Source organism: Pelodiscus sinensis, chromosome 18 (genome assembly GCF_049634645.1).
Source record: "Pelodiscus sinensis isolate JC-2024 chromosome 18, ASM4963464v1, whole genome shotgun sequence".
Lineage (NCBI taxonomy): Eukaryota > Metazoa > Chordata > Testudines > Trionychidae > Pelodiscus > Pelodiscus sinensis.
This window is the reverse complement of record NC_134728.1, coordinates 30691619-30709558: the sequence shown is the minus strand read 5'-3', so window position 1 is coordinate 30709558 and position 17940 is coordinate 30691619. Positions and strand designations below refer to the sequence as shown.

Sequence of the window (17940 nt, the reverse complement as noted above, 5' to 3'; positions counted from 1 at the left end):
CATTAGTGACTTGGGGCCTAAAGAAGACGGAGTCTTCCTAAAGGAGAAGTGATGGGAGGGAATTCTGGGCGGGAAAGTCTGGAGCATGCTTTGGGACAAAATGTTTTCCATTCACATTTTCATATGTATACAGCCTGAAAATCCCCCACGATCACAGCTGGCCCACAACATTTTGGCACCTGAGGCGGGGAGCTCAAATGACGCCCCCCTGTCCCCTCGCTTGGGCCAAAACTTTGAAAGGTTCAATTCTCTGGGTCCTAGCGGTGCCTCCCCACAGTCTGGCACCTGAGGCAGCCGCCTCATGGTAAGGCCAGCCCTGCCCATGCTTTGCACCAAATCCACAGGGTAGCGTTGTGGCAACATTGCCAGCTCATTTACATGGGGGCAAGTGGAGTTAGTCCGGATTCACAGGGGCCAGCCAACTATGAGACCTCAGGTACTCACACTGCTAGTACTGCGGATCTGCACAGAGGCGTGGGCCCCCTACGCGCGTGGGTTGGGTTTTTTCTGACAATTTGCCCTCCTCCAGGCAGGGGGGAGGAGGCAACTCGCTGCACTGACCCACCCACCCTTCCTCCTTCCCCTCCCCCGCACTTCAGAGCCTCAGGAGGGGGCGTGGGGGAGCCCAGGGAACGGCCTGCGGTCGATTTGCTGCCCCTAAACTGTGCGCCCAAGTGCGTGGAGTGGACCCAGCCCTGGGAAGGGATCTGACGTCAAGCCCAGAGGTGGTTTCCAGCCGGAGCTGTCAGGCAGCGCGTTAGGTATTAAAGAGCCATCCAACAGCCCCAGCCCCCTCCTCTCCCAAGCCTCCCACCACACAAAGGGAGAGGGGGCAGCCCGGAGCTGGAGTGAGGCGGGGAGCGGAGCCCGGCAGGGGAATGAAACCCAGGAGGAAAAGTAAGTCTGGGAAGCTGCAAACTTTGTGCCAGGCAGAGCGCGGCTTTGCTCTCGGCTCCCACGCGCCGCGCTGGGAGTTTTTCAAGGCGCGGGGGAGGGGGGGCAAGCAGCGCCCCCCCATCCGACAGACTCTGCAGAAACTCCTGCGTCGCCCTGAAAAGAAACGGCCCCGGGGGGAGAGGAGGAAAATACCTTCAAAGCACTGAGCTATGGAGAGACGGGGCGGGCGGCAGGGGGACCTTTTGTTTGATCACACTTCTTGCAACGTTTCAGGAGGGCCCGCAAACCCGACCGCATGCCTCTCCCTGCCTTGCTCGTGATCCTCTTGCACAGCAACCCCCCCGCGCCGGAAAAAAAATCCCCAGGGGATAGTTCCCTCTTCGCTAATTTCACCCCCTCTGGATCCCCAAATCTCAGCCCGCCCCTCCCCCCCGCCTTTACCCCGCAATCCTTGTTTGCGGGGAATTTTTGTTTGCAGAGCTAGTAAAGTGACAGCTGGGGGGGACCGGAGCGCGGGGGGGGGTGGAAGTTAGGTGGGGGGGGGGCGCGCAAGTTCCTGTTTCTTTTGGAACAAAGAGAACTCTGTTTAGGCATCTGTCACTCCGGGAAAGAGACAGAGAAACTTTCTCTGTGTGTCTCTCTGCCTCGCCCTCCGAGCTCTGCTCCCCTCTAGGCGTGATTTCTTGTTGGGGGGGATCCCCTGTTTTTCCACCCCGGGAGGAGTGCAGCTGGACCCGGCGGAGCCCCTCCCCATGCCATGGAAGGGCCGAGGAGAAAGAGAAGGAGGTCTGGGGGTAAGATCGCAGATGTAACAGGCAGAAAACATGGAGTCCCGGTTTGTTTTGTGTGTGGAGTGTGTGTGAGATGCAGGGATTTAAAGAAAGGGGGAACCCCCCCTTGCATCGGGATTCAATCCGCAACTTTCCAAACAAACCTGCTCCCTCCCCCAACCGGATCTGGGGTCGGTTATAAACTCGGGTTTTGCAGAAATAAAGGGAAGGGGGGTTGATGTTGCTCTGGCTGCTTTTTGTCCCTGTCCAAGAGGGGGAACTTTACTTGGGCCACGTGATTTCTCCTTTTTGTCCGTGTCCCTCTCCGTGGAGTCCAGGCGGAGTAAAGAAGTTTCTTGCAGGGGGGGATGGTGCGTGGCCGCCTGGCGGGGCTCGCGGGGTGGGCGCTGCGGCCGCGAACACGCGAGCTCCCTTTGTGCGGGCTCGCGGCGGCGCTGGAGGGATGTGGAACTTTGGAACCGGCTTCGCGGGGTGGCTGGGGCTTGGCCCGGGCGGGGGGGCTTAGATCCAACCTACGTGTCTTAAATCTCCCCCCCAGCCTGTTGTGGATTCTCCTGGGGCTGGTCGCGCGTCCCCCGGGCAGCTGGCGGCGGGGGCAGCGCGGGGCCAAAGGGAAGCCGCAGAACCGCCCCCAGCAGCCCCCTGGCCAGGGCTCCATTTGCTTAATTAGGGAGGCAGCTTCGCTCCGCGCTGCTGCGGGGGGCTCACGTCTCCCTGGGCTGGGGCGGGCTTTGTGGGCGGGCGGCGCCGGGGACTCGAATGGCACCTCCAGCCCCGCTCTGCCGCATGGCCGAGAGCCGCCCGGAACGGCAGGGATCGGCCGCAGGCGAGTTTGAATTTCGCCCATTGAGTTGTGTGTAGGGGGGAGGGTTGTATCAATTAGTGCAGAGGCTGCAGCTGCGTGGGGGAGGGGGCGGGAGAGGCGCAAATGAGCTTGTGCAAAGTGTTCCCAGGAGTAACTGTGCGTGTCCTCCCGAGGGTGCCCCACCGCTCACGAGTGGCTCTGTGTCTCGCTAGGGCGCCACAGGACCATGCATCTGACGAAGTGGGTCTTTGCCCACGAAAGCTTCTGCTCCTGCACTTCAGTTAGTCTATAAGGTGCCACAGGACTCCTCGCCGCTTTTGCAGATTCAGACTAATACAGCTCCCCCTCTGATACAGGACCCAAAGTTTCCCAAAGTTTGTTTTAAGTTACAGACTGACAGGGCCACCCCTCTGAGCTGCCTGTATTCGCGTTGGGAGGATTAGCGCGCCCAGTGGGCTTCTGGAGATACTTGGCAGGCAGAGGGTTAGATTCGTGCTCAGGATCTTACCTGGGATGCGCTGCAAGGTCAAAGGGTGTTTCTTCTCCTTGCTGTCACAACTTGGAATTGTAAGGCTGCCTGACAGGAGCCTGGTACATGCCATGGGGCTGGGTGCACATTCCTAAGGCATGGTTGGCTTTGGGGTGTATTCCCTAAGAAAGTGGCCAGTGCCGGGCTCTGATCCTGCACAAGTTTACACTTGTACTGAACTCCGCACAGAGAGTTGTCCCAGGGGAATAGGAGTGTTAGGCCCACTGGAATCTGCTGGATTAGGGCCTTGGAGGCCAAAGTTAGTTGTCTGAACAACTGGCCCATTGCTCAAAGGCACAGAGCACCCTGCACCTTCTGTGTAGTTCCCATGAAGGGGTTCTGTGATGAATATGAACAGGCTACCCATAGAGAGAGAGAGTGTGTGTGTGTTGGTTGTGTGGTGGTGGGGAATAAAAGGCAATGGACCTGCATGCTGCTTGAAGGAGGCGCAGGGTTTTTGCCTCACTGCTGGGGGTCTGCATGGGACTAGGACGAATGACCGTTTCATCTTCATTCCTGAGCAGCTCTCGGGGCTGGGATTCTGCCCAAAGTAGCCCCTCAGCTGAGCCGGGTTTGTTAATTTAACCCCTTTGCATCAGGGCAGTCACAGCGTGGAATGCAGTGTAACCTGTACCTTGCTTTGTTTTCACTCCACTAGGCTTTAACCAGGAGCGGTCTGCAGGCAGCTCCACCATGTCAGACAGCGACCTCGGAGAAGATGATGGGGCTGCCTCTCTGGAACTGTTGCAGTCGAACAAGAGGAAAAGAAGAGGGAACCTCCCAAAAGAATCAGTGAAGATCCTCCGAGACTGGCTCTACGAGCATAGGTTCAATGCATATCCATCTGAGCAAGAGAAACTCAGTCTGTCTGGACAGACCAACCTCTCTGTGCTGCAGGTAAGAACATGGCTTCTCTCGACTTTCTCTGGCTCCCTCCACCAGGGCACAAGTTAAATGCATGCCATATGGGGGTAGGACCTGACCCTGCCTAATATTTGGCAGCAAACTGCTTTGCATTTGTATTGTGCAAAGGAGAACGCATGTGAACATCTCCAAGAGCACTGCAGGTTGTAATGCTATAACGTAGAGCACCTTTCCTCCTGGATAACACTTAACACCCTGTTGAGTGCAACCGCATTGCAAAACTGTAAGGCGCTGGCCTTTAGGATTGGGTGTAACCACTGCTCTTACTAAAATTGCCTTGGGGTTTTTATTTCTGTATGTTCATAAAGTCTTTCTAGGCAGAGCTATGGAACCGTTGCTCTCAGGAGTGCTGAGTTAAAGGGCAGAGGCTGCCTCTCGTACTCCTAACAAGTAGTTCCTTTGACAGATTGGTGGATTTGCTAGATGAGAAGGCTGAAAGGTGATTAGATTTCAATTGAAGCTGAAATGTTGTGCAGTGATGCCCACTCACACCTGGTCTGGATGTGAACCCATGCCATTAGAAGTGGATGCAGCACAGCTGTGAGGAGCATGCTGTTCCAGAGACTGTTTCATCTGCCCAAATGAATTGGGGGAGGTTTTGTCCCAGTAACCCAGTCTGGGGAAGCTGGCATGGGGAGCAGCAACATCCCAGAGCAATTCTGCATCCATCCATCTGTGCATGGCTGGAAGATTATGATGCCCACTTCTGAATAGGGGCTATGCCAGGCTGACACGTGGCTTGGTCACTCCTGCAGAGTCACTGTAAATGATCCACATGAGGCACATTGGCTGGCCTATGTGGGCTAGTGCACAATGGGGCTGAGGTCTGGTTTCTTAGTGCAGAGAATTAATTTTGGGGCACAACTCAAAGTCCGGGGTAAGGGTCCCTTCCAGATCCCTGTCTCCCTGTGTGAGGTGGCTGCCAGGTCCCAGACTTTGATGGGGCCCCCAGTCTGATGCTCCAACAGAGCTAAAGCCCATTGCTGAGTGACATTTAACAGATTCAGGGCTGACATGTGTCCCTCCATGTCCCTTCTTTTCTTGCTGTGGAATTCCAGCGTAGGCAAGTCCCCGCAGCAGGAGAGTTCTCTGGGTTGTGACACTCTGTGAGGTTTCCCTCTTCATGAGCCCTGGCAGGCTTGATTTGTGTGTGGTGCTCATTCTGTGGCAAACCATATCCCTGCCCACTGGGGAGGGGATGTTCTGCAGGGGGATTGTGAGCAGCGCTAGGTTGTGGGATGTGCCTGCTCAAACCCTGTTGGTTTGGCCTCTAAAGATGTCCTGACAGTGTCCAGTTCAGCAGGGGCTGAGGGGCTGTGGGAAGGGCAACTCTGTACTGGAGCAGACGCCCACCTGGCTGCAGCTCCCATATGCAGGCCCAGAGAGACTGGCCTGGGTTGGGTGGAAGCAGGCACCCTCCTCTCCTTAGCTGTGCTGCAAGATGAGCAGCAGAATACAGGACACTTTGCCATGTGAAGTCACTTAGATGGGGATAAGTATTGTGGGGAACACCCTGAGGTGAAAGGAAGCAGGTGTGCCTTGGTGTGCAGCTCCAGCAAGAGCCAGCAGGGACCCGGGTTGCGATAGGGCACTCACTACCTGTAAGAAAATTGTAAGTTACTTTTGCTGCTAGGAACACCCCTTTCCTTGTGAATAGTGGAGTCCCAGTCGTACCCTTCCCTGTAGAGCTGGCACTTAGCTAGGGTTATGCAAAAAACCCTCTTGGTCGCAGCAGGAATTGTGCTGCTAGATCCTCCCTCCAGCCACTCCCTATACACCCAGGTGCTCCCGTTGAGGTAAACGCTCCGCAGGAGTGACATGGTCTGCAAAAGTGCGTGTCGGTAACCTCACGCACAAGCTCTTCAGGCTTCCTCTCTGCAGCTGAGTGCCCGGCCTTCTCCCTCCCCGCCTCCATCTTGTGGCCCCAACTGCTGGAGGGCTCTATTCTGCTTATTCTTTGGGGCTCTGGATATTTGGGGTGAGTTCTGGGGCCACTCACGTCTATGCATGGATGCAACAGAGCAACACAAGTACGTGCTTTCTGATAACTATTCTCCAAGCCTAGATTCTAAAACATTTTAAAAATTATGCCTTATGTTGGGATTCCTGTGTCTACCACTGAAATGCAGCCACCTCTAAGGTGGAATATAGCTGCTGTCTAACAGAGGAGAACAATGCTGCGTGACCATGTAAGACAGAAAGAAGAAACAAAAGGATGATGATGGGTTTTTATTTCTTTTCATGTGGACATAGCGTAAGTCCCCAAGCTGGAATCTGGCCAGGGTGCTGTCTGCAATATCCCAACGCTGGTGAAAAGCGCTGGGGATCTTCAGTGACAGCAAATGATGATTAAGCTCAATTTTTGGATGACACTGTAATGATGGCATCTGCAGCCGCACAGGGTACCTTGGGGCCAGTGTACTGGTGCAGGCTTAGAGCAGCGGTTCCCAACTGCTGGTCTGCAGGCCGCTTCCAGGCTGCGATCCTGCTGGCTGCCAGGCTGCAGCGACTGCCAGAACTCAAGCCGGCTGTTCACAGCGTTTCAGCCCCGGCAGCCATGGTGGCTGAGGAACGTCAGGAAGAGGTGGAGCAAGAGGTGCCTTTCTCCTCCTCTGCACTTGGGGAAGGCGGGGTGTGAAGGAGACGGGAGCCGCCAACAGCCATTCTCCCTGCCCGCGCAGCCCCTTTTGCCAGCGGTGGCACTAGGACCGAGGTGGCAGCAAGAAGAGGCACTTCCCTCCCTTCTTCTACTTTTGCCAGCGGTGGCACTGAGGTGGCATCAGGAGGAGACGGAGGAGGCACCCCCCTCCTCAGTAATAGCGGCCTGTAGGGGTGCAAGACGTGCTTGGGGAGAGGGGGCGCGAAGGTGGAGGGAGCGCGCGTGCACCACTCCTCTTTTCTGTGCTGCAGTAACAGCCTCGCTCCCTAGGGGGGCAGCCTTGCTCTGGAGAGTTTTGGGGTGGGGGCAATGGGGTGTTGGGTGAGGGTGTGGTGGAGTCACGGGGCAAGAAGGTGTTGGCATGGGCTATAGGAGTCAGAGGTTAAAGGGTCAAAGGGTGTTAGGCACTGGGGAGCAAGGGACTGGGTTGGGAATAAGTGGTCAGGTAGCACTGTATTTGCATATACATTATTTGCATAATGAGTTTGCAAACATGTAACTATAATGTTACTGGTCCACCAAAGGTTTGTGAATGAGTTTGCCGGTCTCTGACATAAAAAAAGGTAGGGAACCACTGGCTTAGAGGAAAAGTGCCACCTACCAAATAGCCACCACTCCTTCTGTAGCACTCAAGTACTTGCAGATCAGGCCTGACCCTCAAGATGGATTAAAAAAAATATTTTTTATTTAAAAAAAATCAGATTTTTTTAAAAAACTTAAATTGGATTTTAATTTTTTTAAATCATCAATAAAATACTAAATTTCTCACTTAAAAATGTTACAATTAAATCTCATCACAAACATGCTACACCTACACTTAGTCTCATAAAAATGAATTAATGGCTCTAGTTCGTCCAGCCTAACTACTAGCTCTTGCTTTTTGAAAGTTCTGGGCTTTCAATTTCTGTTCCTCAGCAGACTAAAAAGTAATGTGTGCAAAGAGACACAGGCTGGCTAGGATTGTTTTTGTTCTGTGCTTATGTGGTAGTGGACTTGGGCCAAGCACAGCAGAAGAGTGAGTAAAAGAATGTCTTAAGATACACAGAATATATAGGGAAGGATGAAGGCAGCATAGAAAGGAACAGTGGAGTGGACTGGAAAGAAAAAGGCAAGACCTTATTCAGCACTCACATAGCTCCCTCTAGTTCCCTACATTTTTGCCACAGAAAAACTGTCCTGGCTTCTGAGTGTAAAAGAGAGACTCTGGGAATATTTTGAAGACATTTGTTCCCTGGGTAAAAAAGGCAAAGGTGTCAAATGTAACCAATGGCAAGAAGAAGATGCAGGTCTTAGTTGCAAGATTGAAAAATTATAAGAAATCTGCTTATTGGGAGAAAATGATTTAGCTGAAGATGTGGATAGTGGATAATGGCTGAATGGATCGACTAGTTAGAAATGTAAATAATTCTCTTCACAATGCATCCCTCTTCAAGACCCTCTCCATGCCTTTTAATATAAGTGTGATTTGACAAGTAAATTCCCAAGCTGTTGGCTATATTGGGTGTTGCTAGAAAAAAAGTTGAGTTTAGCGCTTGTTTAATTAGCTCGCCAGGTTTAGAATCTGTTGCTCAGGTAAGTGTACAACACAGAAAGCTGCAGCTAGAGATGTCTAGAGTTGCCAGTTGCCACTGAGTGTCATCCCTTATTTTGGAACATTGTGGCCACAGATCATAATGGTGATGTTATAAATGCTGTTCCCTGTTTTACTTCAGCCTAATTCAGCTTTTCCAAGGGGACCCCGTCCTATAGTTGTGAGTTCAATGGGGCTTACTGCAAAATTAAGTGCACCCTAAGCACAGTCTGTTTTAGCTTTTTGGTAACTTGATTTAGATCAATGATATTTTTGGTGATTTAAATCATTCCACCCTGTTTAAAGGGGACATCTGAAGCCAAGATTATGCTCTGTCTTGCTGCTGTCCCTATGAAGACTCAGCTAATACTGGTTTTCTGTCTCTCACATAACTTGCTGTAGTAATAGAAGGAAGTGGGTCTGGCCCACGAAAGCTCATCATCTAATAAACCATCTTGTTAGTCTTTAAAGTGCTACATAGTCTTGTATATAACTTGCTGTGGAACTGAACTTAGAAGTTCAGGGTTCTCAAGCCTTCAAGGTGACTAAGGCCAGATTTTCCAGATAAGCCAGGTGCCAGTTATCTCCAAATTTCAAGTCATGATTATGTGACTGGATGTCCTAACAGTACATCGAGATGTGCACAGTGACCTGCAGCTTCTGTACACGCTTGGACAATCTGGCCCCGTTTTTTGTTACAGCTGACTGACCCCCCTACCAGCAGGGCAGACATGCACTCAGCATGTGACTTTCAACTTTGCTTCCCTTCCGTCCTGGGAACCCGGGAGCTGCTCCAGGGATGCTTAAGAGAGATGCAGCTGGCTTGGGGTGGTTGGCCAGTAAATTGATAAGTTTGGGGTGTAAGAATAACAGTAATCCAAAGACTTCAAAAGGGTAGCCAAGTTAGTCTGGAACAGGAAAAACTTAAAACATTGTAAGGGTATCAAAGAGGGTATAAGTGCCCTAAAGCAGCTTCTTGTGTACTAACAAAATGTGACTTTCACGGACTTCCCCCACCCCATAGATCCGTTGCATGGTGGGGGGAGGATGCTCTGGGGTAACCCGCCTGCCATATCCTGGTGGGGTGGCAGACTCAGGCCAGGGGAGGACCCGAATCAGCCCTGAGTCCAGAATGCTCCCCATAGAGAGCATGGGAGGTTTAGATTTGACATTTACATTCGAACTGCTGCCAGTCGCCCAGGCTCTCAGTCTCTTAAAAATCAGGTTTAATACCAGCCCCCCCCTCCCCTCCGGTGCATGTGATTATATATTTGTCCACAATCCCTCAGAGCAGGGGCCGGGGCTGGGAGATGAGGGCGAGAGCAGCAGTGCTCAGTCTCCAGGGAAACCAGGAAGCCATGTATCTGTTCACTTCTTGCAAAGTAGATAAGACTGTTGTGCCTGATCCCAGGAAACCTGCAGATTCAACAAAAGCTTTGTTGCCTGTGAGTTTGAAATTGACTTAACCCACCCCCCCGCCCTGCTTCTTTTCTTACCCATCCCCCATGCAAACAGAAAATGTAGAGGAACCCAACAGGCCTACTCTATAGGAGAGTGTATGCACAGGCCCCTCCCCCCATCTATCATGGGGCCTGATCCTGAGTGATGCTGAGCACCTGTAGCTCCCAGGAGCTTTGGTGGGAGCGGGTACATTACTGGCCTGAGACAAGCCAAAGCAAAGTGCTGCCATGGTCCGTGATTGCGGAGTTGTGTGTGCTGGAATGGGGAATAGCAAAAGAGCTGGTGCTAGGGAAAGCGCCTGCCTTGCTTAAAAATAAGCTGGGTTACTTTTAAAGGGGGAGAGGGCAGTTAGGGTTGGGCCTTGCGTTGGCTGGTTACTTACAAAGCCTCCCAGCAGTGGGCGTTTGTCTAATCCAGGTGCTATGTGGCACGGATCCGGGCACAGAATTGTGCTAATGTCTAACACAGAGTGTAGCTGACTAGAAACCAAGCCTAACCCATCTGACTACCTCCTTGGGGGGACAGACCCTTTACCTGCTGTGACTCAGAGCGGTGCCGGTTTACATCGGCTGAGGATCTGTCCCTCATGTGCTACCCGCAGTTATCCCGGTAAAGCAGCCATCAAACTCCCCTCTAGCTGTGCTGGCCGCACTGAGTGAGATGTATAAAGGAAAACAAACAATATGAATGGCACAAAGTCCAACAGGCTTTTAAAGCTTTTTTTCCTGGTAAACAGTTTACATCATTGCTTATAGTTTTAAGAAGGGAGGGTGTTAAATGATGGGTCGCAGTCCTGCTATTACTGAAATCCAATGACCATTCTGACTGTAGTGGGAGCGTGGGATAGAATGGAGCGTGTCATTTTTCTGGCAGTGCCCCATTAAGAAAATCAAACTACAGGTTGAACCTCTCCGGTCTGTGACTCTCTGGGCCAGACCAGAGATGTTGCAGGACCAGAGAGCCCCAGTGGTGGGGCTGACAGCAGAGCCAGCCCAGGGGCAGAGGGCCAAGGCCTACAGCACAGCCCGGCTGGGGGTGAGGAATCCGCCCAGTGGCTGGGACCAGCAGCCCAGGGAGCCTGGTGTCCAGGACAGGAGCCAGACCAGTTGGCAGAGGAGCCAAGTGGGGGTTGGGAGTCTGACTATCTGCTGGTGGACCCCAGGAGAGCCAGGAGTCCAGTAGCAGAGGGGCCTGAATTGACCTCCCTATGTCCATCAAAATCCCTCGTTTGGGACCGTCCGGTCCCGAGACTGCAGGGCCAGGGAGGTCCAATCTGTAGACACATTCTGTCTGATCCTTGAAATCTTCCAAGAGCAGAACTTAGAGCTTTCACCCCGCTTCCAAGATTAGGGCCCAGGTGGCGTGAGATGGTGAGTTTTGCAAGGATGTCAGAGGCAAACTATTGCCTGAAAGTCCAAAAAAAGCTATGGAGGTTGTAGTAGTGATCCAACTTGCAATCCTTGGGGGAGGGAATATTTTTCACAGCTGTTGATTTGTAAGAAATCAGTCAGTTTGTGTGCTTCATATACTTAATTGCTTTCTATGAAGAGCACAGTGATTTTAATCATTGTTTTAGATATTGATATACATTGTGGAGCAAATTAAATAAATGTCAGCTGCATTTCCAAGGAGCTTGCAAACATTTACCCACAGAGCCATGCTCAGTTGGAGCCTTCAGAAATCTGAGCACTTTTGAGAGTTTGACTACAGTTTTGCTAGTTGGGAGAATAAATGATATGTTCTTAGTACTGCTTTTCTAACGCACTGCAGTATTACCAGTCTATCCAGGGTGGAAAGGGCTGTCTTTCTGTAAAGAAATGGAATCACACAGTAGCAAACTAACGTGTACTCCTTCTCCTTAGCTATAGAGTTGCTATGCATTGTTAGCAGCCTCTGCATGTCACCCCAGCTGTGATGGTGTAAAATGATTTCTGCAAACTATATATTTTGAAAAATGTTCTGGGATGAAAGGCCCATATAAATAGACTTGGCAGAATTCATTTTTTATGGACAATATCAGTTTTTAAGAACTCTGATCTATTTAAATCTTCACAACTATGGGAAACACTGGGGTGGGGGAGGGCCAGACATTATTGACTGTAGACATTGAGATGGGAAAAAGTTAAAGCTTTAGAACTAAAACCCACATTGTTGACATCGTATTAGCAGAGTGAGTCTGGGGTGGTGATTACCCTAACAGCAGCCATGTGGAGGAGTCTCCGCCATGCCTGAGTGAGGCTGACCTGCAGGCAAGAATGTTAAACTAATCTGCCTGTGTTTGTTTAGCAAGGAAGGAAATTTGTCTCCAGATCAAGGCTCTTTGGGCCCATTGATCTCCAGTGAGTCTGATGGCAGGAGTTGGCCCTGTACGATGCTGCATCCTCTCCTTCCACTCCGCCCCCCGATCAGATCTGGCGCAAGGGAATGTTAGGAATCTTGGAAGACTCCCGGTGAGCTTTGGCTGGGCAGCGGGTCCGAGTAGAAGGCGTGCTCAGGTGATAAGAGAGCAGCTGCTTTCTTGGGCCAAACCAGTCGGACTCGGTGCCCTGCCTCAGCTTAATCCGAAGAGGGGCGCAGAGGAAAACTTGGGAGTTCTGACGCCTGCAGTGTTTGTGTCTCTCCCGTTCCCTTCCCTCAGTGTGGTTCTCCCAGAATGGTGCAAATTAGGAACGCAAAAATGTGTTTAAAAATGTGACTGCTAAAAATCCTGGTGCTTACGGGCTCTGCAGTATAAAGCTTAAATAAGCTCAGTAAGGTTTATACTGCAGAGCCTGTCGTGAAGGCCGGGGAGCAGGAGCCAGGCTGGGCCCATGCAGCCGTGGCAGGCCCCCTGGGGCTGAGACCTCCCCACCCAACCTGGGCAGGGGGCTCTGCTCCATCTCCCAACAGCCCCTAGTTCAAATGGCCCTGCTCTTGCAGAGGTCTGAACCACAGGGCTTGCTAAGGGGCTGTTGGCCTCTCTGCGAAGCTTTGGGAGCAGGACCGAGGCTGCAGCTAACGGCTCTGAGCCCACTGACGCAGCGTTGGTGGCCAGAGCTACAGGTGTTCCAGCCGCACCAAGTCACGGCTTGGGGGGCTAGTCTGTGGCCTGCACCAAAGCTTTCCCGCGAGCCAGAGAGTAACATGGTGCGGGGGGGGGGGGGGGGCTACATCCCCACCCATGAGGCCCCTGAGTCCCAGCACAGAGGGCCACAGCCTCCCCTCTGCCAGGCCAGCTCTGCATGGCGTTGGCCCTGCCCCAAGGTGGCCTACACAGCTGAACGTGTAACTTGCCTGGGCCCTCTGGAGCACTGGCTGCAACTGAGACCTGCCTGGGCCGGCCGCAGCTGGAAGGGCAGATGGCAGCCGCTCCTGCCCTCCCTCAGGCGGTTCTGAGAGGAAGCTCGCGCTCTCTGTGCGTGGGGTGAGGGGGGGGGCATGGCTCTGGCCGGAGGGTCATCATGGCTGACGACTCGGCTGCTCTTTCCGTCCCCAGGGAGCCGTTCTTGCTGCAGGGGGCCCGATGAGGCCCCTGGCTCGGTGGTGCCTGGGCCTCTTTCCTGCGGGGCTGCGTTGGCCGCCGGACTGACCGAGCTGTGTTTGTCCCCGCAGATCTGTAACTGGTTCATCAACGCCCGCCGGCGGCTCCTCCCCGACATGCTGCGCAAGGACGGCAAGGACCCCAACCAGTTCACCATCTCCCGCCGAGGGGGCAAGACCACAGACGTGGCCCTGCCTCGGGGGGCTGCCATGGGCGCTGGGGTGCTGGTGATGCCTCCTGTGGCTTCCGCGACGGCTGCTGGCAGCACCCCCCCCAAAGTGCTGTCAGTGCCTGTGAGCCCCCAGGTGATCTGTCACCCTGCGCAGCCACTGGCCAGCAGCCTGACAGCGGGGAGCACCCCCGGGACCCAGCAGGAGAAGCCCCCTGTTCCCCGGATGGAGCCAGACCCCCACCCCAAGCCTCCACTGAGCACAACGAGCAGCACCATGGCGCTACTGGCCAGGACGGACGCAGCCAGCCCCACCAACGGACTCTTTAACACCCCACCCCCCACGCCGCCCGAGCTCTTCGGCGAGGACTTCAGCAGCTTCCAGCTGCTGGTAGAAGTGGCACTGCAGAAGGCGGCCGAACTGGAATCGCAGCGGCAGAATGGGCAGCTACCCCCCTTATGGCACCCAGAGCCCCAGGCGGCCCCAGGCTCCAAGTAACCTGCCCTGTGCCAGTTCCAGCTGGGTCTGCTTGCCCTTCCCATCTCCCAGGGCTCTTGTCGGGTTTGGCCTCTGCCAGCCAAAGGGTTGGGTTGGTTTGGTTTTGGTTTTATTTTTTCTTCCTCAGCAGTAAGACCCTCTCCCCAGGCGTTCTCCAGAGATGCAGCCTGCTCCCCGCAAGAGCCTGACCCCTTTCGGGCCTCCACAGAGCAGCCCTGGTGGACTGGAGCATCTTCACCTTCTCATTGTCCCCACCTTCGGAAGCTGTCAAATGTGCCCCACGCCTCTGGTTCCACCCTGGGTTTCTGACATCATGCTGGTGACACCACCTCTGTGGCAGGGCCCAAGGGAGGTAGCCTGGCTCCTTGGAAGGATCTGATTGGCTGATGTGACGAGAGTTTTGTGGCTGGCTGAGTGTTGCTGCCTAAGACTCTGAAAACCTGCTGACTTTGTGAGACAAAAACAAATGAAGAGGCCAGCAACAACCAAGGGGGGGAAGGTGTGGGGCGGGGACACCTTCCAGATGTTGAGCACTCCAGGAGGAAAAGACTTTCCCCTGAACTTCCCTGGGCCACCTCTTTGTTTCTGCCTTGTATATATTTTGTGGATGGAAGGGTCTGCCTTGAATGGCCCTGGAGAGCCTGTGGAAGGGCAAAGATCAAACTAACTGGAAATCTTAAATCTGTGGCATTTTTTTCCATTGAAGGAAAGAAAACCCCTTAACGTTGTTATTGCCAGTAAAATCTCCGAGGTGCTGTTCAGCCGTCTTAGATGCTGAGAACATTTCTTGTTTGTGACTTTTTCCTTTGACAAATGCTTCCACCGTTTCCCTGTTTCTCTTGCATTCCTGCTGAGGATGCGCACCTCATGTCATGGAAGGGAGAGGGGAGTGTTCTGATGCCCTGGGAGGATACCGACCAAGAGCAGATGAAAGGGCATTTTAGTGGCGGGAGGGGGTGGGGTAGGAGGGGAAATGGAGATAAGTCTTGACTGTGAAATAATTTGTGCTTTTTGGTTTTGTAATTCCCTCTCTTTGTTGGAAAGAGCACATCTTTGTAGGCATGGGCTGCCTGTTTGTTCTGTTGCTGATGTAATGTTTGCAGCCTGCATCAGACATTTAGGCATCGCTTGGAAAGCAGAGTCTTGGTTAAGCTAATGATGTCCTAACAGACTGCCTAATGAAACACATGCTCAGTTGGAATTTGCAAACCTTTGCTTTTATCATGCTGAATGTAGTTCCTGCCATGCTGATGGAGCAATGGTGACATCTCGTGGCCAGCTGGCTTATTGCGCAGAGCAGGGTCTCATGCACTTTGAGCCTGCAAAATCTGTGGCCACAACACCAAAAAGCAAAACAAACAAACAAAACTCTGTCGCCCTGTGAATAGTTGTAATGGCCAGTAAGGGTGTAGGGTTAGGAGGCAGGTGGCTTAGACCACAAACCATGCCAAGCAGTTTTGAATCCAAATAGCTGTGAGTTTCAGACCATACACCTTTCATTTGAATTGTAACTTTTGGAGGCTGCAGAAATGGGAATACCATGGGTCACATGAACCTCCCTGCGTTGAATTTTGCTGTTTCACTGTAAATGTAAGTTAAATAGCGATATATATGTACTTCTGTATCTATCTTGAGAAACACTAATCCTAGGTTGTTAGCCTAATTATTATGTTGCATGAATAGTGATATTAAAGTCTGCAGGATATGATTGGCATCCGTGCCTGAGGCTCATGTGGATGGAGAGCAATGCATTGTGGGATTTGGGGCAGTGAAAGGAAAAGTTGCTTATCAGGGAAATTCCCCCACCCCTCCTTTTTAAATAACCTTTTGCTCGGGGTAAAATGAGGCCAGGAGAAGGGGCTGAAGCCAGTGAAAAAGAGAATCCTTTCCATGTCTTGCAGGCGAGTCAGGCCACCTGACATCCTGTTGCCATGCGCTATGTGAGATCCTTAACCCCAGTGCATAGTGGGTATAAAATGCACTTTGTTTGGTGTCTCTCTCCCACTTTGTGCTGGTACAAAGGATGCCGTGTGGTGCAGGGCAGGGCGAACACCCTGAAACGTTGCCTGTCTGTTTTCACTGCAGTGCAGCTACCTGGCCTGGGTTTGTATTTGTCGTGGTGTTCCCTGCAGAACTGTGTGGTGTGGAGAAAGGGACAAGAGTGATCAATTTAGTTTTTGTCTCCCGGTCCCAATGCTTTGCTTGCAACCTCCTGGACATCCCAGACGGGGCTTCTGGAGGGAGAGAGTTCCCGCCTTCTTGGTTTTCTTCTTGGCAAAAAGGAAGGAAGTTTCCTGGGACTGGGCTGAGCAGCGGGGACTGGTGGAGATGGGAAAGGAGGGGGAGAACTGCGATTCCCACAGTGCTCTAGTCAGCATGGGCTGCACACAGCTGTATCCTGTTTGGCATGTTGATGGTAAAGCACCTCCGGGTTGGGCTTGGATGCCGTGGGGAAGGAAGCAACGAAAGGGAGGGGAGAATCCTTTGAATGAAATTTATGGAGCAAAAAAACTACTGTAAATAACTTTTTTTTGTCAAATAAAGGTGTTTTTTTTTAAAAAAAAAAATACATGGTAGTGGATGTGCTGTGATCCCTAGGTTTCTAGATGTTTCTTCACTCTGGTATTCATAATGTATATAAATATGTATTGGTTGGGGTAGGCCAGGTGATCCAAAACCTCATTCTGCTGCAAATTTAACCAGCAGGATTCAGCGTTTAAAATTCAGCTCCAGTCTGAAAAGTGATTTAACAAACTGGGCATCAGTCCATATGAGCGGTCCTGAGTTTGCACCTAAAAGGCCATTCTAAATGCCAGGCCTGCATGCTCCTCCTGGGAGCTGGGAAGCAAGCTGGTTTCTTTCCTTGCCTGGTTGCTGTGGTGAGAGCGCCTGGCAGCAATGTGCCCACTAATCTTTCCCATCTGTGTGCGGAATACATTTTTGTATGTGCACCACCAAACAAACACAAAACCCAGAGGTGGGCATGTGAATTTCTCGAGCGGCCGCATAAGTGTGCAGCTCACCGGGAACGCTGTCGGGCAGGGGGCTAGTTTTGCTTTTGGTGAGCCTGGTAGAAACCTGTTGCCTCCATTGTGATCAGTGTGTCCACCTATGGCCAGTAGATCGCCCTCCCCACGCTCCTGGCAGCAGGGGGGTCAAAGTAGTATAATGTTTGTCTCTCTCTGCCGTGGCTCTGATTGGCACATGGAGATACTGGGGGGTAGGGTGCCAGTGGCACCTTGGAGACAAGCACTTTCATTATGGCATGAGCTTTGGGGGGGTAACCCCCCCATTATGAGATGGGTGACATTAAAGGGGTTTGGTTAAATCTCTGCGCGAAGGGTGCTCCAATTCGGAATTGCACTCCTTAATTCAGTTGACCTTAAAAAGTCTGAAAAATTACTAAGTTCCTGGGGGTGCATGGAAGGGGGCATTCCAGGAGACTTGTGGGGCAGAGGCAATGCAGGCATTTGGGGGGCAGGGTTCTGTGGAGCCGATGGGCCAGGAGGCTCCCCCCAGTGGCTCAGGGCCCCCAGGAGCAGTGTCTTTGAGATGCTGGACTGCACTGGAGGAGGTTACCAGGGCAGGAGCTGAGCAGGCCCTGGAGAAAGGGGGAGGCAGGAAAGATGGGATGGGATGGCATGGTGGTGAGAGGTGAGTGCAGGAGAGGGGCCCACTCCCTAGGCAGTGATAGCAGGAGGAAAACAATGAGCTTATCAGGAATGAAGCCAGAATGGCAGGCCCTGGGCTCAGCTAATGAGATGGCCGTGAAAGAGCCTGGCAGCATTGTGCCCTCTAATCTTTTCCCAACCTCTGCAGATGTGCTAGTTGGGATAATCTTTCCAGTGGGGGTGTTCCTAGGCCTATGGGGGCTGCTTTCTACCTGCTTATTACACCTTGCTCTGTCCAGCCCCAGAGCCTCACCTACAACCAGCTGCCTACCTCACTTGTTCCTACCCCACTTCCCTAGCGGTGACTTTTCCCCGAAGCGTGAGGCAAGCTGTGCTGCTTGTTGGGATACTACAACCCTGTGTAGATACAAGATTGGTCTCTGCATCTGCTCCTGTGGTTGCAAAAATGAGTCATGGCTGTTCACAGCCACGTCCATGGATGCAG

General features: G+C 52.5%; 1 protein-coding gene across 5 annotated transcripts; it reads left to right on the top strand.

Annotated features, from left to right (window-relative positions):
* The first annotated feature begins 764 nt into the window (after positions 1-764).
* On the top strand, positions 765-16391 carry TGIF2 (TGFB induced factor homeobox 2). Of its 5 annotated transcripts, none has more exons than XM_014575288.3 (3): positions 765-897; positions 3681-3919; positions 13228-16391. In XM_014575288.3, the coding sequence occupies exons 1-3, from the start codon at positions 879-881 to the stop codon at positions 13822-13824; spliced, it is 855 nt and encodes a 284-aa protein (XP_014430774.2). In that variant the 5' UTR covers positions 765-878; the 3' UTR covers positions 13825-16391. The 5 variants fall into 5 exon arrangements, with proteins under 5 accessions (XP_014430774.2, XP_006126736.2, XP_014430773.2 ...); XM_006126674.4 differs by lacking the exon at positions 765-897 and adding an exon at positions 1455-1691; XM_014575287.3 differs by lacking the exon at positions 765-897 and adding an exon at positions 1891-2038.
* The last annotated feature ends 1549 nt before the right edge of the window (positions 16392-17940 follow it).